The sequence below is a fragment of the Nelumbo lutea genome, chromosome 5 (genome assembly GCF_056320005.1).
Source record: "Nelumbo lutea isolate HS-2025 chromosome 5, American lotus-T2T, whole genome shotgun sequence".
NCBI lineage: Eukaryota > Viridiplantae > Streptophyta > Magnoliopsida > Proteales > Nelumbonaceae > Nelumbo > Nelumbo lutea.
Window position 1 is genome coordinate 17617883 of NC_142688.1, and position 26786 is coordinate 17644668.

The window sequence follows — 26786 nt, forward strand, 5'->3', positions numbered from 1 at the left end:
ACTGGAGACTGGAGGGTACAAAATTGAAATTCAAAGCTGCATTATTTCTCTTTCCTTGCATGTATTGCTTTTTAGGTAATTGTTTATGCATGTGCTTGTGTTGAGAGAGTCCGGTGGAAAATTAAATTGAACAGCTAGATACAGTAAATAGTGATTAAAGGATTCAAATAACATGCAATCCTAGCCAAGAGAAAGTTGTACATAGTGGGGACTGGGGAAACGGGAAACCCATAGCATCAAGCAAGCAGCAGTTGTTGTTGAGTTGGTCAATAGTCACTAGATCTCTAAATGGCGAGAATCATTTTACTGATCTCAATTTCCGGCCATAGAAAAAGGGAATTGAGTTGTTTAGACCAAACTGTAATGGATGCTGAGGCATGATTCCACGTCTGACATATATCATGTACCCAGCCTGCCGCCGATTATGACCTACAAATAAACTAATAACATATCAAGCTCTGCACTCTCTCACTCACTCAATATTTTCATGCATGAATCCAGCATTGAAAAAATAGTAAAGGAATCTGAAAGCTGGGCTTTCTATGTATATTGATTTGATTTGGGGTTCTTTCTTTCTATCACATTTTATTTTTGTTCATTTTTAAGAGGATACATATTTCTTTCCTGTTTCTGATAGTCCTACCGGTTTTAAACTGTTTAACTGCCACGTACCGGAATCCCATTTTTCTAATAAGGTGTAAAAGCCAACCTCTACATACATGTAAGCTCTATTCCCATCTCTTTACTATCCACTGTGCGATCCAGAGAGCATATGAATACGAGCACAAACGAGGAGAAAGAGAAACCAAAACACAAATGCACATTTGAGGGAATAAAAGATGATAAAAAAGCAAAAGATAACCAGTACACCTGCTTGCCTTGTATACATGTACATGAGAGTAGGAGAGATGCCTTCATTTTAAGTTCTCAATATGCTGGACTCAGTTTATATGTAGATACAAGATGAACAATGATCTACACTAGGCAGGAAATTTAGGTGTTGTCATAAACCACAAGCTAATCACATACAGAACCTTTTATCAATAAAATATATGTCAATCACTGGTCTGAATTGCTAACCAAAGGGCCAGCCATTAGACTCTTAACAGTTTTAGCATCAGAATACATGTACTTTGCTCTTATAAGAACTTGCCAACCATGCATTTTATATACATTCTTTTGGGCAACTCAACCCAAAAGATTATTTAACATGGATCTCCTTAGATTTTACAGTAATCATCCCATCGACACTGGGATAGACTTAAAAGCAGCTAAACTTGGAAGCACATCATGGCTTCTTTGTTGGACCTAAATGACACTATTTCCACAATCTTGGCTCCCCTTCCCTTGGCAATGTATAGGCCTATGTGATGTGTTAACTCCTGCCATGAAGATAGAAATGCTTATGTTTCCATACATGCATAACATCTACTAATTAAAAAGGGTATATCAATCACTTCCCTGGACCTCATATGAGAAAAATTGCAACGAAAACTCTTAGTAGTTGGTACCGATGTGCTATAATTTGATGAGATGTATACCAATACATATTAGTTGTTCTCTTATGATACAAGGAAGATTAGCAAAGAGACAGGGTACTAAGTTCTTTTTCCTATTTCTTCCTTGAAAAACAAGAGAAATCATAGTTTTTGGAACTGTAATGGTAGAAATACTTGTACTTCCTGCTGTGTGGTAAAAATAAATGCTTCAATCCGTTTGGGGTTGTGTTAGGAAAAGCAGTGCTGAAATGAAGTTTGAAGAAGGCTTGGCTAGGCATGTCAACAGGTCCAGTTTGGTACAGGTTTGCCTCCACCATAACCCAACCCTCCAATGTTTCCACCTGAACCCAAAACTAACCACATAGGGTTCAACCCAATAGCGACCAAACTCAACCCAACCCAAAATCTTTCAATTGTATTTTTTAATAACATATTCTGAAAATCCAAGATTAATTAATTTAAGTTGGAATTTGGTTTATGGGTTTCGAAGTGTCACTTCCTCTTAGTGAAAAAGAAAAACCAAACAAACATGAAAAGAAATCCTAAAATTTAAGGTTATGGGGTTAGAAATCATACCAAATTGCAAGAATACCCTCTATATATGTAGGGGTATTATGACCCAGTAGGATGGACCAGCAAAACCCAAACCCCACCTAGATTGGAGAATCAAAACCCTAACCCAACCCTATAGGATTGGGTCAAGCCAAGTTTGCCGTTTAATCCAACCCATTGACACCCCTAGGCTTGGCTACTCAATGGAGGGAATTGGGTTTGGAAGCCACTTCCAGTAAGGGATGTCCAAACTCCAAATTGAGCTAAGCCTTCATCTACTTTATCAGTATAATCAGGTAAGAATAGATTTGATTGCTCCTAACTTGCCATAAATCCAAGAAGCTTAGAGAGGTTCACAACATAAGTAAAGAGTCTGAGAATGCAATAAGATTGTGTAATAACAAATTTAGGAATGCAATAACCAGAGGAGACATTGTGCTCCGTATATCCAATGACTAACTGTAAGTGTTCCTACACATTGATATGCACCAAAGGTTTAAAAAGAGAGAAGGTAGGAATGCCCAGGTAAACGCTTCAGTGCTAGTTTTGATAAATTGCATGCACCTTGATACATGTAAACCTTAATATTTCTCTGATTATATAACCATCACATATAGAAATTAAAGGATGAATTATACTCTAATCAGATGTGAAATATGCATGGTGTAACTTAGTAAAATGAGGCAACCAAAACTTGGGGATATAGAGGGTTCTAGTTGTTCTGCAGTTCACATTAGAGATGGAAGAACAAAGAACCATTCTACCAGGAGAAAGCACAACATGGTAACCAATCAAAATGAACAACTATAGGCATTCCGCCAGATTATAAAGAGCACACTCTGAGAGTACCTGTGGATGAGCTACAACTTCTTTGTTGTTTTTGGCAACATGAGATGGAATATCAAATGTTGCACAACCACGGGAATACACCACCACATCCTCTAGAGGGGGGAGAAGACCATGATTCCTCGCAGATAACGCAGAGTCAACAAAAGCTAGCACACAGATATCTGTGCATATCCCTACAACCAGTATCTTCACACACTCAGTGTTAGTTTGCTTGAACAAAACCCTCTTTCTCCATTGATTTGGAAGAGAATAAATAGAGTACGCTAAAGTGAAATTAATGGCTCATTTGGTTTGTGGGAATAGAGGTCTGAAATCGGAACCGGAATGGGTCATTCTAATTCCAACTGTTTGGTTGGGCAGAATCGGAATCCCATTCCCATTCCTGGTGGAATGGCATTCCCCCATTTGAGGGAATGGCCATTCCCTCCCCCTACTTTGGGAATGAAATCCCATTCCAGCTGATTCCAATTCCCATTCCGATTCCTGTCTGAATCAAACAAACTATAGGAATAGACTATTCCGGTTTCAACTGTGAACAAAACGGACCATAAATAATGAATTAGATTGTCTTTTTTAGTTTTTATAGTATCTATGCATGATGAAGGATGGATTTTTCATTGCAGAAACACTTACAACTTTGATATTGTTGGTTGCTACCCAATCTACAAAGACGTTTGAGCCGTCTTTCTCAAATGAACCAATAAACCCATCAATGCAATCCTTGCGTCTAATTGTTACATTTGGTTTATTCTCTAACCATTGCAGGGCTGCAGATTGGACAGAGACTATTATCGTCTACCCTTGAACATCAGTTAACTACAGTTGAGATATCACTAAAATATGTGTAGAGGAAGACAAATAAACACCTGGGACCAGATTTGATTCTTCTGTTCCAGTCAAACAATGAATAGGGTATGGGTGTTCGGGTTTATCAGGATGATGAGAATCAAGGAAAGCCAGAACAGGCCATTTTTTCTCACAGAACACTTCGGCCAACTTCACTGCTTCCTCGACCATCATGGATATCTGATTGTTGGGCTCTATTGGGGCCTGTAATAGGCATAGAATCATAAAAATAAATAACAATTCATACAAAAAAACATGTATATGAACAAAGCTGAATCATCACTTATCAGTTTTACCAAAAAAAAAGAAAAGAAAAGAAGCTGAACCGTCACTATTGCTACTCTCAAAAACTCAAAACTGTAAAAGTTTGGTTTATTTTCAACCAATTCTTCATTTTCTCTATTTTCCAACAATTACATCCAAAACCCCAGACCTAAAATTCCTTATCACTTCTGTTTTTATTTTATATTATTTTTTTCGGGGGGGGGGGGGGGGGTGATCAGATGATTCATTGAAGGACGAGTAAGAAAGTACAGGATAGAGACATAACATCCAAACTAACAGACCAACTAGACCGAAAAGTATCTCTTAAACATTTTACAGAAGACGTTTTCTCCCCCTTTTTGTGTCTGTTGCTCAATCAAAAGCAATAGCAAAAACAACCAGAAACTAATGGACTTAATTACAGAAGCAGCTAGCATATGGGTGGAGGATGGAGGGATAGGCATCATTACCAGATTCCCAGCTCCAACAGTGCAGAAACCATTAATGATGTCGACGAGAACAAGACCAGTCACGATATCTTCAGAAAGAATCAGGGATTCCTGCTCAGCGGGAAGCTCGTTCTTGATCAGATCAGACGTCTGTAGCAGCATCTTCTGTCTTTGCAAGAGAAGGAAGCTTCCGGAGACGGGTAAACAAAAGAGACTGGTGATCTATATCAATATCCTCTACACATAAAATGGACAAGTGTTGGGATCCATACCACCTCTCAGCTCCGCTGCTATAAAAGTCAATGCGTGTTGCGGTCTGAGTTGATGACAATCAAAAAAAATCTCCAAGGTAGCCCAATTGCTACGCTGGATGAATTGTGATGAGTTGTGTTGGTGGTATGATGTGTGATGTGTGATGATATGATATGTAATGTGTGATTATTTGAAATTGTTGATGTGATGATTGTATTATTCACTAATTAGTAAAGTAAGGCCCGATGTATAGGTATTGGTTAATGTATATATATAAAAAAAAAATCTCTAAGGCTGTGTTGGGAAACGATGCAAATGAAGTGTAAATTTCCGTTGAGGGTAAATTTGCATTCTGGTTATTTTTGCATGTATTTGTTAATATTACACTTATACATTGATAATAAGATATATAAGTATATCAATAAAAAAGAAGTAAATTTGTATTTAAGTGGGTTTTTGATAAAAAAAAGTATATGTTTCATTGAAATTTATGTTTGTATTTATTACGGCTAAAAGTCTGTTTGGTGAGAAGATAAATTTATCCGTGCAAAACTAACCCAAATTTACAATTTATATAAACCGTTATACACTATATATTTGCATAATTTCCAAACACAGCCTAAAGTCTTAAATTATACATAAAACTTTTTTTTATCACTAAATATAAAATATCATTATAAAATATTGTCCAAAATAAAAAAGTTCTGGGAGAAGAATCCTCCCAAAATAAGTCTTGAATAAACAACTTCACCTAGCCAAGCATTGTAAAAGCTCTATTCACAAAAACAAACTCAAAATGTTTCTTCAACAACAAAATCTTATCCAGCATCTCTAAGCAGGACCAGGGAAAGATCATACGGGCAAACAAAGTTTGGCTGAATGCGATGGCTTTCAGGGTGTGGAACCAATGATAAGATTCCACACCGTTATTTAAATACATGGAACTGTATCTTTGTAAATGGAGTCTATAAATTTATTACTGGCATGAAACCTCATCATGGTCTCATAGAACAGCCATAACATTTAGCTAATCTGAATTCTAGTCAGGTTCGTGTTCAAAGCATTCATTAATCATTATCACCTCACAATCACGAGCTAGAAGCAAATTATTCCAAACAACAAAAAGTTCAACCTCCACAAGCACCATCCTGTATCAAGTAGGGCAACAAAAAAAAAAAAAAAAACAAAAATCCATTAGTATTATCATGGTTTTCAAAACCGGACTGGAAAAACCAGGAACCAGTCACCTGGCAGGTTCCATTTTTCCCCAAACTCGTTTTTTTCCTCAAAACCGTTGATTTTAGTCAACAAACCGCTAATCAGCCAGTTAACCGTTCGAATAATTTTAACCATTTTTCAAAATTTTTATTTTATTTTTAAATTTATTATTATTATTTTTTTGTCAATACAGGCCAGCTGACCGGTAACCAGACCCCTCACCATTTCGATTTTAAAAACCATGAGTATTATAACGGACAACACCAAGCCGGATGCATCTGATGGCCCTCAAATATGGACCCCACCCTAATTTGACTTGGACCCCTTAAACCTGAATTGGAGGAAATGTGAAGCGAATCCACATAGGCCAAATCAATAGTATTAATTAGTTTATGTCAGTTAAATTGAAGACCCTCAATAACCAATTTCTTCCTAAAGCTCCAAATATAATGTCCCAATAGCTAACTAGGATAATGAGAGAAGAGAGAAGAAGAATCATTAGCTGCAAACGGATCCTGCCTAGGCGAAGAGAACCAAACAGCCCTAGTCACAGGAAACATAAAGAATAAATGAAAAGAATTTTCTCCAAGGAATCTTGATAGAAAACACAAGAAAAAGAAGCCACAAAATCCGGCCCTGGCCTGCAGATAAAACAGGTCCCACTGAAACAAATAAGCAAATAAACAAAATGAACAAATAAGCAAATAAGCAAATAAACAAAAGAGCTTTAGTCCAAACAAAATGAATATCCCGAGGATTAATAAAAATATTGGATATCTAAAACATAATCAATCCAATCCAGGCCAAGAACTTGTACAACCTTCTCTATACCTTGGGAGTTCAGAAGATCATAGAGAAGTAGATGCTTTGAATAACTAGACGAAGGTCCAGTTGGGACTCCAAAACTACCAACTTAATTTACGTGTTATTCAAAACATTCAACCTGATCTGCGTAAGATGTTGTTTGGTTATATTGTCGTTTATTTAAACAATGACGTCAACCAATGAGGTATTTTCTAAACAGGAGTTTGAAATTTTATTTGACTAACTTATTTATCAAATAAATGTTTTTTTCAGGTTGTGCAAAAGCTATTTGCAACATTAAGTGTTTTTTCACTATTCGAACTAAACAACTCCTAAATCTGTGTAGATGGCTCTTATGTGCGCAAACTGCTATTGGTTTTCCTAATTGGAAATTGTTAGCACCAAAATTTGCAAAAAGGATAAAATTGAAAATTTGCTAAAAACTCGATTAGACGGCAAGAATGTCACATTGGATGAGAGGATGCCACCTCATCCAAAAATCCACACCCTCAAGATATAATCATAAAAGAATGTGAGAGACCCCGGGTGATATCTCGAGAGTGCGGATTTTGATAGTCGATTACATGGCAAGAATGTCACATTGGCTGAGGATTTTACCTTAGTTGCTGGAGGGTTACTTATAACCAGAAAGGAACGTGAGAGGCCCCGGGTGATATCTTGAGGGTGTGGATTTCGATGGTTAAGTCAATAACACCAAAAATAAAAAAGAAGAGTTGAAAAGCTTGATAAGACATAAAATGAGGTGAAGTATTAGACCAAACGTTGGATCAGTTGATTTGGGAATCGGTTTTGGTTTCAGGTCTGATTTTGGAACCCCCACCCAATAAAAAGTAAACACCAGATTGGGGATTGAACCAAACAGCTAAACCGTTTAACCTAAAAACCGGTGGTCAAAGTGGTTTGGTTTCTGGGTCCATTTTTAAAGGTTTCTTATGGATAAAATCAACTTTTTGCCCTGAATATCAATAAAAGATAATATTTTTATAAAATAACTAAAATAAGATAATTTTTTTAAAAAAATATCAACGAAGGGCAATGATACTGTTCATTATCTTTCTCTACCCTTCCTCTGGTGATGGAGGCCAGAATTCCCTTTCTGTACCGGTGAAGGAAAACTGAAACACGAACACGGTTGTCTCCACATCGCCACGAACACCTTAAATCTAATGGTCGATATTCACGATTCACATTTGTTTTTTGATGCATGCTACATGAAATCACTACTGTTTTACAATGAATTACCTGTTTGATTGTCTTTCATCAAGGTTCAAAGTATCCATACGATACGAGTTTCGGTCGCATTACCTGTTTGATTGGCCGAAACTCTATTTTTTTTAGTTTTTTTTTTTAATTTTGATTTTTTTGGAAACTTTTATCATACTTTTTATTATTAGAAAAAATCGGGGGAACAGTCGTTTCGGACCCTATCTTTTTCAAAAGATAAGATACGATATGCCCCATTACTTTGAACCATTATTGCAGCGCCACGACTGTTCATTTCTCGTGGGAGAATTTTCCACCAAAACTCTTTTGAAACGCCTGAAATTCTCTCTCTCTCTCTCTCTCTCTCTCTCTCTCTCTCTCTCTCTCCTGTTTAATAAAGAAAGGTCTCAGACTAAAGCATCCGGTCCATGAAACCAGTAGAACGGCAGGACGTCGTACTCTTCTTCTTTCCCCCTCTCCGTTTGGTTTGGCTATGAGCAATCGTGGAAACTCTGCTAATGATCCCGAGTATTTGGGCACTGTAGGTGGGGCTCCCTTTGCAGCTTTGCTTAGGTTTCTTTTGAAGTTTTTTCATGTGGGTGTTCGAGCTCTAAAGACCTGGATTTCCCTGGAAGCAAGAGATGGGTGGGTTCTTATATGCTTGAATCCTTGGAAACTTGACAGGAGGTTTGGATTTGAAGTTGGGGTGGGCGCATTTTCCGTTTCAGCGCTTCCATTGAAGTTTTGGATTTGAAGACTTGTTATGTTATTCACTGGAAGCTGTTGTTATTGAAGTTAGCTTGACCTGCCTGTCTCTGATTGTAATTCGCTGTGTTCGGCCATGGTTTTCCTTCACCGAACACATTTCGCCTTGTCAAGCGGGATGAAGTCCTTGCCGCTGCTCCAGAATGTGAGATCTGAAGGTGGGGTTTTATCAGGGATTGCGAAGAGGGTGGGGGGGGGGGGGAGGCACTTACAGATGAGGTCGCCGACGTTGAAGGTGTGGTTGGCCCAGAGTGTATAGTTGATTCCAGGGTCCCAGCGGCGGTTGGCTCCGACGATGTGGTCGGTTCCGCTGACGAGGTTCAGGATGAATACAGACGCAGAAGTTTTCTTCCGTTAACGAAACCTCGAGCCGAGCATAACCCCGTTTACATCACGTTTTTCTACTAACGGCTCTCAACGATTATTGTTAACGTTGCGAGCAAAAGTTTGAAGCTCGAACGGGTCAGATCGTTTAACTGGTCGAGGGTATTGTGCACTGATGAGGAACACATGTGATTACATTGTTTTGGACGGCTCCGTGCTTAGCTCTGATTCAGTTGTGAGGTTCAGGATGAATACAGACGCAGAGAAAGGCGATAAACAGTGTCATTGCCCATTTTTGTTATTTTATAAAAATATTATTTTTTATTGGTATTCAGGGCAAAAAAGTTTACTAAAACCCTGAGACTCGCCATGCATAAGATGTGTGAGCACAGATGATGCTAAAATGTTCTTAGAAAGAATTTTTTTTTGTTCAACAAATTTTATCAAGACCTGATCATGGGCCGGGATTTGGGCCATATTTTACACTGTTATGTTCAGATTTTGGATTGGATCCATTCAAATTTTGACAAAAGCTAAATCCTAGACTGCCATGAACTCATTGGTGGGTATTAAAGATCCGAATGTCTAAAATAAAGTCAATTCCACATCAGCATCACAAATGAGGATTTGCAGTTGGAATGTGAATCAAAATCTCTTTAAAATTGAAATTAGAATAGTCTATTCCATAATTTATTTGGTATAAATATCCATTCCCTCAAATGGGATAATACTATAAAATAGAAATGGGACTCCGATTCCACCTAAAGAAACACTGAAATCGAAATGACCTGATGATTTCAGACTTTATTCCCATGAACCAAACGGGGATTTGATGTTGCTGGACCAATTATTAAGTCCACATCAGCCAGATACATGACATGACATGTATGATGTGTCTGAAGCTAGCTGACGCGGTTATCATATAGGCCCAGTATTATCACAGGAAGTAGAACTGTAGACGATTTGAACTCCACGCGTAAAATTTCAAGAATGTCAACCACGACACGACCAGCTCCGTTGATTGGACTCGACGGCCAAGATTGATATCCACGATACCAATCAATTATTGGTGAGACACAGAGAGAAGAATCAGAATACGTGTCTGTCATCCATCGGTCGACGGCCGACGGTCCGAGTTAATGTAAAATGATCCCTTTTTTTCTTCGTTCCAACTCCGCCCACCGCTGCTTCTCCAGTGGATTTGTAAGTGCTAAGAACTTAGAAGATGTGTTTGGATCAGCAGCGATTTCTTTTACCCGAAGAATTCATCCCGTCGAGGGCTCGATCCGCGCAGGAGAACGCAGTAGTGGAAGCACTGAGAGATCGCTTGGCCGAGACCGAAGCCCGGCTTGAACGAGCAAGAGCTCGAGAGGCGGAGCTCAATCGCAGGTTGGAGGAAATGAAGCGCTTCATATCCGTCATGGAGATCCTCGAGACTTACCTCAAAAGGCGATTTCGCGAGCGACAGGCGCAGTTGTCTAGTCGGATTCTTTCGGTATCTAAGAGCTAACCATCCTGTTTCTGGTTTCGGCGATCATGTCTGTTCATACCCTTCCTCTTTTTTTCTTTTTCCTTATTTCTCTTTTAACTTCAGTTTCGTGTCTCCCTGTCGTCCTCAATTGTTAATATTCAGAATTCCGATGAGTATCGTTGTTTTTCAGTGATTAATTTTCTTTCCTTTTTGTTATTGTTTCTGTATTCCTCTTTCAGTGATTGTTCTTCTTCATGAAGATTAGGTAATTGTAGAATCAAGTGAAGTTCTATCAATAAATAACAAAAGTGACTGACTTGTAGTGAAACAGCGACCTTTAGTGTCACTGCTAGTTTTGGTGGAAACGTGGCTTTTAATATTACATGCACTAGTTTGCTAATGCAAGATACTGTGAATGGTATTTTGGTTGTTGGTAGGTCTTTTGGGTTGGAGCAGCCATGGACCATGAGTTAGAATGAGGAAGAAATGGGTTTCGGCATGGGAGATAAAAGGTTGGTACTAGAGGACAAGCTGTGGGCAAGGTCTCTATTAGAGGTACTAGTCTGGTTTCAGTTAAAGGTTCTACTGCGGCTATCATGGTTTGGAAGAGAACTTAGGAGGTGTCTATGGCTATCATGGTTGCTGGGTTGAAGCAACCATGGACTGTGAAGTTTGAATGGGGAAGAAATGGGTTTGGTCATGGCAGATAAAAAGTCTGTACAAGATGACAAGCTATAGGAAAGGTGAAAGGTCTCTATAGAGGTACTATTCTGGTTTCAGTTAAAGGTTCTACTATGGCTATCATGGTTTGGAATACAGGTTAGGAGGTGCGTGGAGGGTCAACGATTGAAATCATTCTATTTTATGGTTTTTCATTTTTGAACCCACAAGTTCATCTTTGAAAATTAAGCTATCTTAAGATGATGCAGACACAAATTCATTTCTTGAAATCCTTCAGTGACCTCATTTCTGTTTCTACTAGCATTCCTCTAAGCAATAAATTTTAGATGGTGATGAACTCCTGTCCTCTGATGCAAAGAAATATGGAAGTAATATGGTTTTGATCCAATTGGTTTCCAAGGCCAGGGATTATAGAATATGCTGGACAAAGCAGAAGAGAAAATGCTACTGCAATTGCTCTAAGGGCAAGATTCTGTTAACTATTTTTCAAATATAATTCTAGATCTTTATTACCTTCTAGATTTTGGGTGTGAGCTCTATCTTGATATCTTGACTTTGGAGTTCCTGAACCAATGAAAAGATCTGTTTATAGTTCAGATGCTATCTTTTTGTTGATAGTTGTGTTTTACAGTGATGAGCATTCTCAAGCATTTGGAAATCAAGTAGGAAACAATACCTGAAAAAGTTTTGAGAAACAAGATTCAAATGGGATTATTAAAGAAAGATGAGGTTTTATGACCCAACATTTGGGATAACATCCAGTGTCTTCAATAAGAAACCTTTAAAAGTAAAGAAAACAAAGATTTCCCACTATGATTCCCTAGAAAAGGTGCTATAGTCTTTACATATTCCAATAGAATGTTATAGTTAGCTCTGGCTAACCCATGTGGCTACTGAAAGCAAATAGAACAGTATGTGATATGTTAGGAAAGAATACTGAATGGCTGATAATTCATGGGAACAAGCAGTGCATGTGTAAATAGTGATTGGTGACAAACACTGAACTATGATTCCACCCTAGATGGATTTCAGGCAGTTGGGGAAGAAGACCAAATGATTGATGATTCATGTGAACATGCAATAAATTTACAGTGGTGATTTTTGAACACTGAACATGAGTCCACCTAGATGGATTAGGCACCACATATGCTTTTAACATGACAGAAAACAGTTCATTAATTCTGCTGAAGCTCATGGAGGCTTTATCATATCTATTCTATATATTTAAGACACAGCTGTCCACATCAGCTTATTCTCTCTCCCCCTTAAACCGCTTCCAACAATCTTAGGATTTTGTAGGTTTTTATTAAAAAAAATAAAAAAATCAAATATGAGGATATTTAAACTAATAACCAAGTCAGTTTCTTTTTATTAGGAAACTGAATGCAGTCACTTCACTATAGAACATGGGCATCTTTTAACACCAGTCCATGCATCACACAGGTCTCTTCTGGTTTTAATATAATACCAATGATAAAAAAAACTATGGACTTAGAGATGATAAATATAAACAATTTGGCTGGTCAGAACGCTTTTATGCTAATAATTGTGTCTTTTTGGAATAAAGTTTTTAAATCCAGAGAATTTATGGCTGTACCATGAATTTTGTTAATACCACTTTAAGGGGCTAGATGTGCAAGTGGATGAGATAGTGCTTCCTAGTCACATCTTAGAAACAGAGGCAAGGTGCATCTTCAAGTAAACTATGATTCCCTAAAAAAGGTGCTGTAGTATTGACGTATTCCAATAGAATGTTATGGTTAACTCTAGCTAATCCATATGGTTACTGAAAGAAAATAGAACAGTATGTGATCTGTTAGGAAAGAAAACTGAATGGCTGTAATTCATGGGAACAAGTAGTGCATGTATAAATAGTGATTGGTGATGAACACTGAAAGATGATTCTACCCTAGATGGATTTCAGACAGTTGGGGAAGAAGACCAAGTGATTGATAATTCATGGGAACAAATAGTAAATGTATGACAGTGACCAGTGAACACTGAATATGAATGAGTCCACCTAGATGGATTAGGCATCACATATGCTGTTAACATGACAGAAGACAGTTCAGTGCTGCAACCATGAACATGAGCATGAGTTCGGCTGTATCATAGTTTAATATAATACTAATTATCATAAAAAAAAAAAGGACATGGAAACAAGAAGTATAAACAGTTTGACTGGTGAGAAGGCTTTGTATGCCAATAATTGTGGCTTTTGAAATAAAGGCTCAGTTTGGAAGGAGTACAAATACAAATATGTAGAGTGCAAAACTTTATATTTTGTATGTATTTGTACTGTACATATTTGTATTTGCACTCTTTCCAAACTGAGCCAAAGTTTTTGAATTCAGAAAATTTATGACTGTATCATGAATTTTGTTAATACACTTTTAAGCACTTGGGATCTGCTGCTTGCCATGCTGTGTGTACAGTATGTAATCAGTCACGAGTGAACACACAAGTGTTCCATACACATGGCATCCACACACTCATGTGTACAGAACACTGGTGTGTTCACTCGTGATAGGTTACATAGCTTTTTACACACAGTGCAGTGAGCAGCAGATCCAGGCTCACTTTTTAAGGGGCTGGATGCGCAAGTGGATGAGACAGTGCTTCCTATGTTGCAACTATTTGTAAGCAAGATGCATCTTCGAATAAAGAGGGGATTGTTGATTTACCAAAAGATAAAGAAAAAAAAAAAGAAAGAAAGAAAAAGAGGAGCAGCATTGGAGTGATGCTTTGCAAAAGCGATCTTCATATAGCATCTTGTAAATGCTATTTCACAAAGAATGAGACCTTAACCAGTCCAAGTAACTCCAGATATTCTTTTTAATGTACCATGGATGTTCCATTGTTTTAAGGGTAACCCAATTACCCAATGAATGAAAAGAAAGAATAATCCTGCTAAAAGGTTGTGGCCATTTATCCCTTATTCTTGCATTGCAATATAAACACCAATGGTGGGTTCGACCTAAGAGATCAGCTACACAAAAGTTCTGTATGTTCAATTTTTTTTTTTCTTTTTGGTAGAGTATGATCAAATTGTTTGGGACCCATTGATCCGTATGAACGTTTAAAGCTCTTGGGGCTTTTTTTATTTGAGTTTTCCATCATACAAATAAAAAGGTTAAAACAGATGCTTGAGATCATCAAAACATGCTGATTTGCGACCTTAATGCTAGGTCCAAGCCCAGAATTTGTGGGTGGATCAGGCTGGTCTGAAAATGATCCCCTAGCCTTAACTCTTTAAGTCCCTTCAAGTTGCAACATATCACTTATTTTTTGGGTGCTACAGCCTACAGATAGTCTTCTATGCAAGTGATCAAACCATATTGGTCTATTCAAGCATTGAAATCGGATTTTCCTTCTCTTTTAGAAAAAGCAGTGTCATATGGGTAAAACAAAAGACTTCTACATTGCCAACTGATTTATTTCTACTGCCTACTGGGCTGCAACCTGTCGCGTTGATTACATGGAGGTTGCTGCACCCTGCACTCTCCTAATACTAATACAAATACAGGGGAGGAGAAAAAATAATTGCAAAAGCAGAATTCTAAGTTTTATTTTCTGGAATCAATGAATGAATCTGGCCTCCTTAGAAACTAGAAGCTGCCGAAAAAAAAAAAAAAAAGCAGCAGACTATGAATCAATTCACTTGATCACTTGATGCAAAAGTATTACCTGCTAGAATTAGAATTGCTCCTTCACTATGATCGAGAAGTGGGGGCACATTACAAAATCTTGGATCAATATCACAAGTTTAATTAATGAAAAAACGATGCTAATGCTATATCGAATTTAGGTAACTGGATTCACGGATCAACCTGTGCTGCTGTAATTTATAATCTGGAAAGGACAATTGACCAGCAATCAAGTTGTACGTGAACGTAGCAACTTTGGAGTTGCCCTGGCTTGAATTAGCGTTTGGAGTCGCTATAGCTCAGCTCCAGCTTGTTATCCAGTTTAGTTCAAAATAACTCCGACTCGATATACACAAGAATGATTCGCCGGAGGCTTAGTTGACGTAGAAGGCGAGGCATGTGTGTTCTTCCAACTGAATCACCATCTCTGTCGCATCAATTGGACTTCTCTAACCCTACTTCATCTATTTTGCTTGGCACGAAGACTAGAAGGATCAATTTGCTTTCTCTCGCTCTCCCTCTCTTCTTTTTCGATTTTCACTGTTTTTGTCAAATGTTCTTTTCTCAGCTAGCTAGGGTTATCGATAGTTATAATTTTTTTTTTGTTTTTTTGACCCAAAAGGCCAAAAGAAACTAAACAATAGACCTACTAATTTTTCCCCATCTGGTTTGTTTTTGTTTCCCGAATACTGTGAAGTGTGAATGGAAAAAAAAAAAATGAAAATCTAATATCCCGAGTCGTGCCCCACCTCACTCACCAAGGTACTCGTCCGAGTTACTGTGTCAAGCGGTGAGTTTTAAAACTGCCCAACTAACGAGTCTCCAGAAGCTTGAAATGTAAGAAATCGTTGGAGGTAAAGCAAAAAAGAAAGGATGACTGGATGAGAGTTCATACTCTGGTACAGCAGCAGCAGTAATCTTCCAGAGAATGGTTTCCGACGGGCTTCCATTGGCATTCTTGCAACTTAAATCACCTGGAAACTCCAGTTGATGGTAACCGGCGATCTTACACCAAACCAGAGAGGCAAAGAAAACATACCTCACTCTCACTCTCACATCACTCCTACTTCAGAGACTAACCAATGATGCTCTCCACTCAAATCCTGTTTCACGACGTCGACTATAATATCTGTTCCTTTCAGATCTAACATCTAACCTTACCCTTTTTTGTTTCTAATATTATACTCCTTCGTTCCTGTCTTTTTCACATACAAGCTGACAAGCGCATCTTCAACCGACATTTTGATGACTTGGAGAGTTTCTTCTGTCTTCTTCTTCTTCTTGGTCTTAAGTGTGTGAAACACAGTGAAGTCCATTTTGTTTTATGTTTTGTTTCTTTTTGGGGAGTAAGAGACAGAGGAAAAACTTCAGTGGAAGATATTCGGGCTCAGCGGTACAGGTGAAGGATGATATGCAGAAGAAGGGCAGGTCGAAACCCAGGATTGAACCATTCGTACCAGGAACTGATCACAACCCAAAGGAGATGAAATCTTGGGTCAAGAGGACCGGGTTCAACACTTACTTCTCCGGAGAAATGACCATCAGTGTCAATGAGAGTGACCCGAATGAGAAGAATGATAATGCTGGATTTGATTTGGAGAAGGGTCTTAATTGGAGAGGTGGGTATTCTCTAAAAAATGAGTTTGATCCCATCTCGGGCCGTGCTCGAGGGAACAGGGAAGATGAGATTCAACCGGATTCTGTGTCTGGCAATGAGTTGCGGAAGAATGAAAGTAATGCTGACTCGGTTTTAAAGGATGCACCGGGAAGAACTGAAATTCAGAAGAAGAGAAATGAGGTTGACCCTGTTCTGGGGCCTAAGGATGACCACGGGAAAGTTGGTTTGAATGGAAATGGAATTTTACATGTAAACGGTGAGGCGACTCCAGCTGCTGAACCCAAGAAGGAAGATAAGAAGGCCAAAGGCGAAATGGAAATTGATGTGTATCCAGAGGCTGAGCAACCTAATCATCCAGTGTGGTGTAGACCATCAGTGATGAAGTACGGTCTGAGAGACAATCCTGGTTTTGGTTAGTATACTTTCACTTTCTCGAATGCAAATTTGTTATTGCTCTTCATTTAATACAGAGATTCAAACACATTTTTCCAGGATGCTTTCTTTTTATCGTATTATGGAAATTAACCTTCTTCTCATATTACTTGTCCAGGGAAACTGAGGACTTGCAGAAAGCATAATGGAGACAATAAGCAAACTTGAATGAATTGATTGCTGAAAAATAAAGTAACTTGTATAAGTAAAAGTCCTAAATTGGAAACGCAAGCCAAAATAATAGTAATACATCCTATATTTCTTTTTCTTCTTTAGAAGATTCCTAAGCTTTAAACAGTTCAGCCTATATAACTGATCCTTCTAAAATACAATAACCTCTAAAAGCAAATAAATTTCCTATTGGCTTTAAATAATTGTAATAATTTACCTCGGATAGAAACAAAATACCTTTCTGTGCTTCCATTTTGTCAACCCTCATTGGTTGACACCATATTTAACATATTTAAGTATCATATGCAATGACCTTCAATAATAAACCCCAGCTATCAATTGAAGTATACTGAAGCACTCTTAGACTGTTATAGAGCAAGGCTATAATTTTACTTTGAAACCAAGGATGCTATTCTTCTCGATCTACAATCAGAAAGGAGGTGTGTTTAGAATTTTACAGATTTTGAAGAATTTCAGAATGATTTAGAAGAACACTTGTTTATTTTCTTGATTGTTTTCTGCATTTCCAACTGCAGTCCCCCTTCTTTATTACAGCCTGCAGCACTATTTATCATTGGCCGGTTCCCTTATTTTCATTCCATTGGTCATTGCGCCAGCCATGGGTGGAACTGATGTAAGCATTTTGTTTTATCATTTTTTTTTTATTTACAGCACCATTTAAAGAGGATGATCATGTTTAATTTGTTCGGGTAATGAATACAGAGGGATACTGCCACTGTGATTTCCACAATGTTGTTGATATCTGGTATTACAACAATATTGCACTCCTACTTCGGAACAAGACTCCCTTTAGTTCAAGGGAGCTCATTTGTATATTTGGCCCCAGTTTTAGTTATCATGAATTCTCGAGAGTACCGGAATCTTGCTGAAAATGTAAGTTGCATCAACTGGAAGTCTCGTTTCACCAGTCAACTTTACCATGGATAGGCATTTTTTATTTGTCATTATACTTTGGACTTTCAAAACTGTTGCAGGTTGTTTTTATTCTTTTTGGAGATACAATCCTATGGCCTCCTTTGTTGCCCTGGACATTGTGGCATTACCTTTCTTCTGAAGGTTGAGAAAATCCAACCAGCCTAAACGTAGAATCTTCTCAATCAATCATCACTTTCTATAGTCTGTGCATGAATTAGTTTGAAATTGTCTCTAACTAGGAAACCCTGCTTTCTTTAATTGTAATTGTGCTCATTATGAGTTATGCAATGGACTCCTGGAAATTTGGAATTTAACATAAGGACCATTTTCTACTAGATTCTTTTAGAAAAAATCTGTTCACTCTTTCAATATTCCAAATAACTACCAAGTTCATACTATGATTCTTGTAGACATCGTGACGGAACCATGACACTAATAGAGTAATAAATAATAGTAAATGTTTTCTTAAAACAGAATAAGTTAAAAAAAAAGGCTTTGTCAGGGCATTTAGTTTCTAGCATTAGGAGTTTGATTTCTGCAATATGTGCATTTTTTCAACTTTCAGACAGTAGTTCCAAAATTTCTTCTACATCAGCCAAGCACTTTTCTGTACTCAATGAGCAAATCAAAACCAATAATTGCTTATCAAAAATGAACATAAAAATATAAAAAGAAAAATAGTTGCATAGTTTCAGATAATCTTGGGAAATTTTCTAAGATTTCATCAGAGTTTCATATGGTTCTATACTAGACAAATATTTACATTGTCCATATTCTAATATATGTTTTCCCTGGTTTTACTCACATAGAAAAATTCCTGATAGAACCAACTGAAGTTTAAAACCGGAATTTGTATTTTGACGAGAATGAACATTATAATAGCATATGGATGAATCATATATTTCATAGTACTTTGAATAGTTACTGTTCCATCCAATTTTAGTCGCATGAGCACCTTGATTCCATTTTCTAATATGTTTTGTTGCAGGTTGATAAGCCCGATTGTTGTTGCACCAACTATTGCTACAGTAGGTTTAGCATTTCTCAGCTATGGTTTTCCTCAGGCCAGTAGTTGTGTGGAAATAAGCATTCCACAAATATTATTGCTTCTTATTTTCACCCTGGTAAGCAACTTTACAAAAAGACTTATACAAACCAAAATCTTTCAAGTGTAGTTACAATATTTTTGTAATTCCATCTTAGCATGGTCATTGGCCTTGTTAAATTCTCTTGATTTTGTGTTCTTTTGGCTCATGCAAAGGTGTTCATGATATGCTTGAAACAAACATAGTTTATTCTGTTTGTATTGGTTTCAGTACCTTCGAGGAGTCTCCTTTTCTGGGCATCGAATATTCCAAGTATATGCGGTACTGAATTTCTTTACCTTTCAAACCTTTAGTTGTTTACACTGTTGGACCTTTACATTTTGGAGCTCACTGTTGGACCTTTACCTTTTCAATGAGAAAAAGACTCTTCACTAATGGTTTTAATGATATTTATAGAATTTTCAATAAAAAGGAGTTCATTCTAAAATTCCTCAAAATTGGGACACTCTTTAACTTAATAAATATTGGGCCCTGCAATTCATGGTGTTCAGTTCAAATGAATGTGAGTTTTTTTAACCAAAATAAAAAAGAGTATGGTTGCCTGTCCCATATTGTTAGCATTTCTCATATATCAAAGATCCTCTAAGACAAATGTCACAAATATTAGTGGATCTAGCACGTCTAAAAAAATTGAAATCTATAAGAATATCAAAAATTCAGAAAATCCTATGGGGGCATAATATATTCCTACCATAGGCCAGTTATTGCTTTACTGGCCCATGTCAGGCCCAACTTCTTAACCATTTTGATGCTCAACTGCAGGTCCAAATTGAGGAACATGAAGATCATCAGGAATTGGCTATTATCCATCTGTATCACCACATCTATTGGAAAATCGGAATATGTCTATTGCATGAAGTACCAATAGTGGGGACATTAGAGCTTAAAATTCCTTTTGGGAGCTCATAAAGTCTTCAGTTATATGAGAATGAAAATCAGAATAATCATTTTATGCTTAAGCAAATCAAAATTGCCAATAGAATAAATGACATTAAAATGGTACAGACTTCCTTATTTCCCTGATTACCTTTGCATAATGGTAATAATATTATTTTAGACGGCTACATAACAATAGTAACATTTAACAATCTAATGTATATAAATTCACGTTTTAAGAATTGCATCATGCCCCCTGCCCCCTAAGAGAAGTCTCCCTCGAGCAAATTATCTTAATTTATTAATCCATCCAATTTGTCTCCATTATCTCCTAAAGTCTGACTTAAAAACACCTTGCACTAAGTCTCATTAGTTTATTTTATCTTGTTAAAACTATTGACATTTCAGGTTCCACTTAGCGTTGCAGTTGTATGGGCATATGCATTCTTTCTGACAGATGGTGGAGCATATGACTACAAAGGCTGTAATCCTGACATACCCAGTTCAAATATTCTATCTGATGCATGTAGAGAACATGCATTTACCATGAAGCATTGTCGAACAGATGCTTCCAGTGCATGGAGAACTGCTGCTTGGGTTAGAGTACCCTACCCTTTACAGTGGGGTATCCCTACGTTCCATTTGAAGACTTCCATTATCATGATCATTGTGTCGATGATTGCATCAGTAGATTCAGTGAGTAGCTTATTGTTCAGATGTGCCAGAACATTAACACTGACATATAAAGTCATTGTTTATAAATAATAGTAGAAAACTAAACATTAATACCACGAAAGTTTAACCACAGTGCATCTTCTGCAACTCACCCAGGTTGGAACCTATCACTCTGCATCTTTACTTGTTATTTCGAGGCCCCCAACACCAGGTATTGTCAGCAGAGGAATAGCATTGGAAGGTTTCTGCAGTATTCTGGCTGGACTATGGGGAATAGGATCTGGGTCAACAACCTTAACAGAAAATGTGCACACAATTGACATAACAAAGGTGGCAAGTCGAAGGGCTGTGGAACTTGGAGCATTATTGTTGATTCTTTTCTCTTTTTTTGGTAAGGAAATTCATTCAGAAGAAAGGTTTTATATATTATATTCTGAAATACACTGTATTTGTATGCAAATCCATGCTTATCTACTTGGTGTTTTTTTTTTTTTGCATATTGAATTTATTACTTCCATTTGGTAGGGAAAGTTGGTGCTCTCCTTGCTTCAATACCTCAAGCCTTGGCTGTTTCTGTCCTGTGCTTCATCTGGGCCCTGATTGTGGCACTGGGTTTATCAACTTTGCAGTATGGCCAAACATCAACATTTAGAAATATAACAATAGTTGGTCTTTCCTTGTTCTTCTCCTTGTCAATACCAGCATATTTCCAACAATATCAACCAGATTCCAGCTTCATACTGCCAAGCTACCTCGTCCCTTATGCAGCAGCATCAAATGGACCAGTCCACACTGGCAGTAAAGAAGTAAGTGGAAGATATCTGCATTTAATATTTATCTATAAATACACAGATAAACATATTAGCATATGCAGGGAGCAAGATATGGGGCTAGAAGATCCATACTAGGTGATGTAGGACAAGAAAGGGAAAGTCCTATAAATTTTTGATGGGCAGAATGGAAGATATTCGCAGGTTTTAGCTATATAAAAATTCAATCCTCATAATAACGTATCTGGATATGTACCATCAGTTGTACATCAAAAACATGAGTACATAACTGAAGGAGGTTTTTAATATTGAACAAATACCATGCAATACTCTATATGTGCTCCCCACAATCCAGATTAATCTAATTTCCTAGCCAACTGTTGGATCTATTAATGTGGATTGGGGAAGGAAGCTACGACAGCCATTTCCTATATGAAACTTATGCCATGCTTTGTGGACCTTTACTCATTACTGCCTAAAGGGTGACGGATTATGATATTAGACATAGGAATGCCTCCTCTCCACGGAATGGCATCTGCCATGACTCATGAGGATGAGTCTTTTCTAGTACCTTTCCCACATGTAGTGCTCAAGAGGTGCATCAGCATGAATCAATTTATTGTGTGGAGATGCCCCACATTCCACTCCATGGGTATTTGACAGTTTTAGTGAACTTATTGGTGTATACACATATCTTCTTCTTCTTCTCTATGGTAGAGAAATGCTGACTTGCTGCCATGTGTTATTTGAATGAATTGTGTTCAGGTTGATTTTGCAATAAATGGTCTTCTATCAATGAATATGGTGGTAGCGTTTTCAGTGGCATTTATTCTAGACAACACGGTTCCTGGAACCAGACAAGAACGGGGAGTGTACGTATGGTCAAATGTGTTAAACTTGGTAAATGACCCAGCCCTTGTTGCAGATTTTTCACTTCCAAGAAAAGTTGCACTCTTCTTTGGCTGGGCTAAATGTATTGGAGCATGAAAATAAAATATATACATGGCCTGAGTGACTGTTTGGGAAATTGCTGATTTGGTACCCTGTGGAAGGGGGGGGGAGAGGCTACAGCCATGGTTTTCAAAACCGGACCGGACTGGGTGGTCGGACTGGAAAACCGGGAACCAGTCAGGTGATTGGTTCCATTTTTCCCCAAAACCGGATATTTGCAAAAAGAAAAACGTTGATTTAGTCAACAAACCATTGATTTGGGTGATTGAATCGTTCAAACTGTTCAACGATTTTGGCCATTTTTTATTTTTTATCAGAATAGGCCAACCATTTGGTTTGAACAATCGGACCGTTTGACTCAGAAACCAGACTCTTTACCGGTTCGGCTTCGGGTCGGTTTTAAAAACCTTGGCTATAACTGTTCTTCACGTATTCGCACATCACTTGGAACTTTACCAAACAGGAGGGAAAATTGACATGGCCAACACAACATATAGAAATTATTTCTTTATTTGATATGTTTTGTATGCATGCATTTATGGGCCCCATTCATTGAGTAGCCTTGAGCTACTATAATATAGGTACCACCATCAATAGTGCAACATTATTAACATTTCCACTGGTCCAACGTATTCAATCTTTGGCACCAAAAAATCAACCCACTAAAACTAAAACCAACTACAAGATTAAATAATTCTTCAAATGGTCAAAAAGAAAAGATTGTTTTATTTGCAAAGCAATGGTTAAAGGCATCCAAGCAAACTTTATTTGGACCCAAAAGATCTCTTACATCACGTCTACAGTATTATTCATGGTTTTTAAAAAAGACCCGGAGACCGAATTGGTCAGGGGTCCGGTTACCGGGTTGAATGGTTTGATTGTTCAAATTAAACGGTTGGTTTATTCTGACAAAAAAATAAAAAATCGTCAAAATCGTTTGAACGGTTAACTGCCTGAGTCAGCAATTTGCTGACCAAAATCAATGATTTTGGGCAAATTTCCGATTTTGGAGAAAACCAAAACCAATCACCTAACTGGTTCCCAGTTTTCTGGTCCGATTTGGTTTTGAAAACCATGGTATTATGGAATGGTTCAGTTTGAAAACAACTGCAGTTTGCGGTCTCACATAAGCTAGGTACAGTTGTACCTATGCCTTATGGTACAGAAGAACTAGGGCTACCCAATACTTGTAGTACAGAGGTGCTAGGGAGGGTGCGGGAAGGTGCTCCACAATTAGAGAGTTTTAACTCAATTATAAGTTTCAACAATATACTAATTGTTATTGGTTATTAGGTACTAGCGAAGACCCTTCGATGCAAGGAAAAATCTGAAAAATTGAATCATTTTATTTACTATCAATTGTTTGATAAATTAATAATCAAAATTTGCTATTAATTAACTAAAAATATTTAAATATATTGTTAAAATTTAAAATTTTAATAATTTTATTTTTTATTTAATGTTGATTTATAGAAAATAATTATTGTTAACTTAATATGAGCAAATATTTTTTAATAAATTTAATTTTATTAATCATTTTTAGTAATTTTAATAATTGTTATTATTTTTAAATGAAATTTTGATTGACTTTAAATAAATAAAAATAATTACAAAAACTAACATTTTTATTAATTTCACTAATAATTAACAATTATATAGGAATGGCAACAAGGAGGGTTCAGGGCACTCCATCCCTACCCCATTCCTAGTGTCAAGTGGGTTCAGGGTAAGATTCCCACTCCCTCCCTATTAGGGATGGGGAAACCTTGAATTTCCTCACCTTGTCCTTAGTGTCAAGTGAGTTCAAGACAAGGCACCCATTCCTCATCAAGGATAGGGAATCCTCAAATTTTCATTGCCCCATCCCCAATGCCGGGCAGGTTCAAGCCAAGGCACCCACTTCTTGTCAACCTAATATTCAATTTGATGACAAAAAAGATCAAAAAGATATATTAGTATCGGCCACATGGTAAATTTCTAAAAGTACACTAAATTATCTTTAATTTTAAAAAATGTAAGTTTATGAAAATTATGGAAAATCTATTACATTTGTATAATTTTGAAATTTTATTTAAATTTATTTTTATATTGTTATTAAATAACTTATTGATGGTGTGCGATCTAGCTGGAGGGCAACCCGAACTCCAAATGGGCGGCGAGCTGGACCGATCTACAAAATAGTAGATAAGAGAACCTAGGGTAGCTAACTCGGCGAGGTTGCTCCGATGCTTAAGTCAGTAATTATACTGTGAATGTGAGCTAAATGCTTGAGAGCTTGAGTGCTAGTGAGTAGAATAATCACGCGTACCTTTGCCTTGAGATTTCAAGTCTTTATATACTAGAGTAGTCGTAGGCCTTATGAAAGAGATCTGGGATCTCTGGGCTATGGAGATAAGGTTGGTTCCATTTTTTAAGGAGAGCAGTACGTTGATAAGGTTTATCATCTACCTTCGATTCAGGTGAAACCGGGATGAGTTCTTATCGTGATTTTGCGAAATTTGAGATATGTTGGCTCATCGTGACCTCAAGAGATTCGGGATCTGTTGGGGAGGCCTTTGGAGTCTCATTAGCTCTGAACTGAAACTTCGATTCTTTAATCTTGAACTGGATTGGATGTCGAGGTGCCTCTACACCGAGGCAAATTTTGGGCTGAGGTGGCTGAATACCCGAACTCTGAATGTTGTGAACTAGGCTTGCCTGGCTAAGTTGTCATCCATCGACCAGATCGTGCCTACATGTCCCCTTCTTGCTAGGTTGTGCCAAATCACCCTTCATCACTTATTTTTTAGGGTAATTGTCCAAAATTCACTGACTTTTCAGCATTTCTCTTAAACCCACCATAACTTTTTAAAAGGTCTAAAACACACCATGTTAGTGAGTTTTTATTTTCTAAAACTCACCTTCTATTAAAGCACCGTTAATATTCACCAACAGAAGTTGTACACGTAGCATAAATACAGTTTGCATGACCAAATTGGCCCTGGCTGGCGATTTAGAGAAAAAAAAAATGCTCATTTAGGGTCTCTCTCTACCGATCTTCACTCTTCCTCTGTCGCTCAGAACTTCCTGCATGCCCTTCTGGGTAAGTACGATCTTGGGGTCAGGAATCCGACCAAAAGCACTTTCGTCGACGTTGCCTTGGCTTTGCCCATGCCGGACTAGAATGATACGTCGAGGGTGAAGGTGTTAGGGTTAGCATATCAGCCTTGTCGGGGTAACCAGCCAACCCATTAAAGGAAGCAACTTGGGCTGCTCTGGACCGTCAGAGGGTGTCCTCACAGTAGCGATTCAGAGAAGAATGGAATAGTTTCGGGTGCAAAGTAGGGAGAGATGAGGGGCAAGTAGTAGGGCAGATGACATGTATAGGCATAATGGTTGCCATTAACGCAATGGAGAAGCGGAAATGAGAGAATATGGCAAGGTGGGTGGTGGGTAAGCGAAAATGATGGAGTCATTTGTAGTCCAACTCCAACATTAAGAAAACAAAAATAATGGTCGTTAACGTATTCGTCTGCTATTCAATAACTCTGTTTCTCAGTCTGGTGAGAGAGAGAGAGAGGCAGAGAGTAGTTCAATGAATGATACAGTCTTAAGAGCAAACGAACAGGATGAGTTTTGTACGTTTTTTATCAACCATCGTTACATAAACTATGCAAAGGATGGACCCTCCTCTTAAGTAAGACAAAGGAATTAGAGAAAGATTCATTGTACCATCCGCGTGGGTTCTAATCTATCATCTGTGCATTCAATCTACTCAATCACTCCAATTCCCAGCAATTATCAATTAATTTGTTTAGAGGATTAGTTGTTTAATTATCAATTCTCCCATTCAATCTCCGTTTGACGCCATGCCAGAGCAGAATGAAAGAAAATGGACAAAAACGAAGAGTGAACCAAATAAAAGAACATGGTAATACCAAGTTATAAAATCAGATAAAACATAGCCTTACTGCATGAGGATTCAGATTTCAAAAGAGATCGTACACATCAAGGAGGAGAGGAGGTTGGGAAAAGGTTTGGTTGAGGCTGATTTCTCATTTCGTTTGGAGGAGAGAAAGAGGAAGCGAGGGTTTTGAATCTTTAATTTGTATGGCATCAACTGCTATTTTCTCCTCTTTGCGAAGAAGAAGAACACCGTCCTCGAAGGCTTTCTTGGCTCCGGTCCAGCTCAGCGACATCGTGCTAGTTCAAATGCTCTCTGTCGTTGCTAATGAGATTGAGTTTCTAGAGGAGCGCGCATCTACAATAACGAAGGGGATGTTGAGCCAATTGTACCAGTACTCAATGGCTTTCTCGCGCTCACTAGATATTGCAGATTCTTGCTTTTTGGATATGAGGAAGAAGAAGAAATGGGTTCGGGGTAGGGGTGGCAACGAGCCAAGCTTTTCACGAGCTGCTCAAGCTCG

General features: G+C 37.8%; 2 protein-coding genes and 1 pseudogene across 5 annotated transcripts; 2 read left to right on the forward strand and 1 right to left on the reverse strand.

Moving 5' to 3' along the window:
* Nucleotides 1-116: 116 nt before the first annotated feature.
* Nucleotides 117-4955, reverse strand: LOC148850673 (nicotinamidase 1-like). 3 transcript variants are annotated; one of them, XM_088947703.1, is made up of 5 exons: nt 4481-4955; nt 3767-3950; nt 3534-3667; nt 2901-3086; nt 117-429 (listed from the first exon to the last, which is right to left on the reverse strand). In XM_088947703.1, the coding sequence occupies exons 1-5, from the start codon at nt 4619-4621 to the stop codon at nt 400-402; spliced, it is 675 nt and encodes a 224-aa protein (XP_088803829.1). In that variant the 5' UTR covers nt 4622-4955; the 3' UTR covers nt 117-399. The 3 variants fall into 3 exon arrangements, with proteins under 3 accessions (XP_088803829.1, XP_088803828.1, XP_088803830.1); XM_088947702.1 differs by lacking the exon at nt 117-429 and adding an exon at nt 1027-1382; XM_088947704.1 differs by lacking the exons at nt 117-429; nt 3534-3667 and adding an exon at nt 1027-1382 and having other exon boundaries at nt 2901-3073.
* A 5228-nt stretch (nt 4956-10183) lies between these two features.
* On the forward strand, nt 10184-10845 carry LOC148850674 (protein SKIP34). Its single transcript, XM_088947583.1, has one exon. It carries the CDS (start codon nt 10272-10274, stop codon nt 10554-10556), a length of 285 nt encoding a protein of 94 aa, XP_088803709.1. The 5' UTR covers nt 10184-10271; the 3' UTR covers nt 10557-10845.
* A 4042-nt stretch (nt 10846-14887) lies between these two features.
* LOC148850675 (nucleobase-ascorbate transporter 11-like) lies at nt 14888-22470 on the forward strand (annotated as a pseudogene). The gene is made up of 9 exons (XR_016099917.1): nt 14888-16875; nt 17603-17700; nt 17790-17985; nt 18912-19126; nt 19319-19369; nt 20393-20680; nt 20816-21050; nt 21185-21465; nt 22195-22470. The product of XR_016099917.1 is annotated as a nucleobase-ascorbate transporter 11-like (transcript).
* The last annotated feature ends 4316 nt before the right edge of the window (nt 22471-26786 follow it).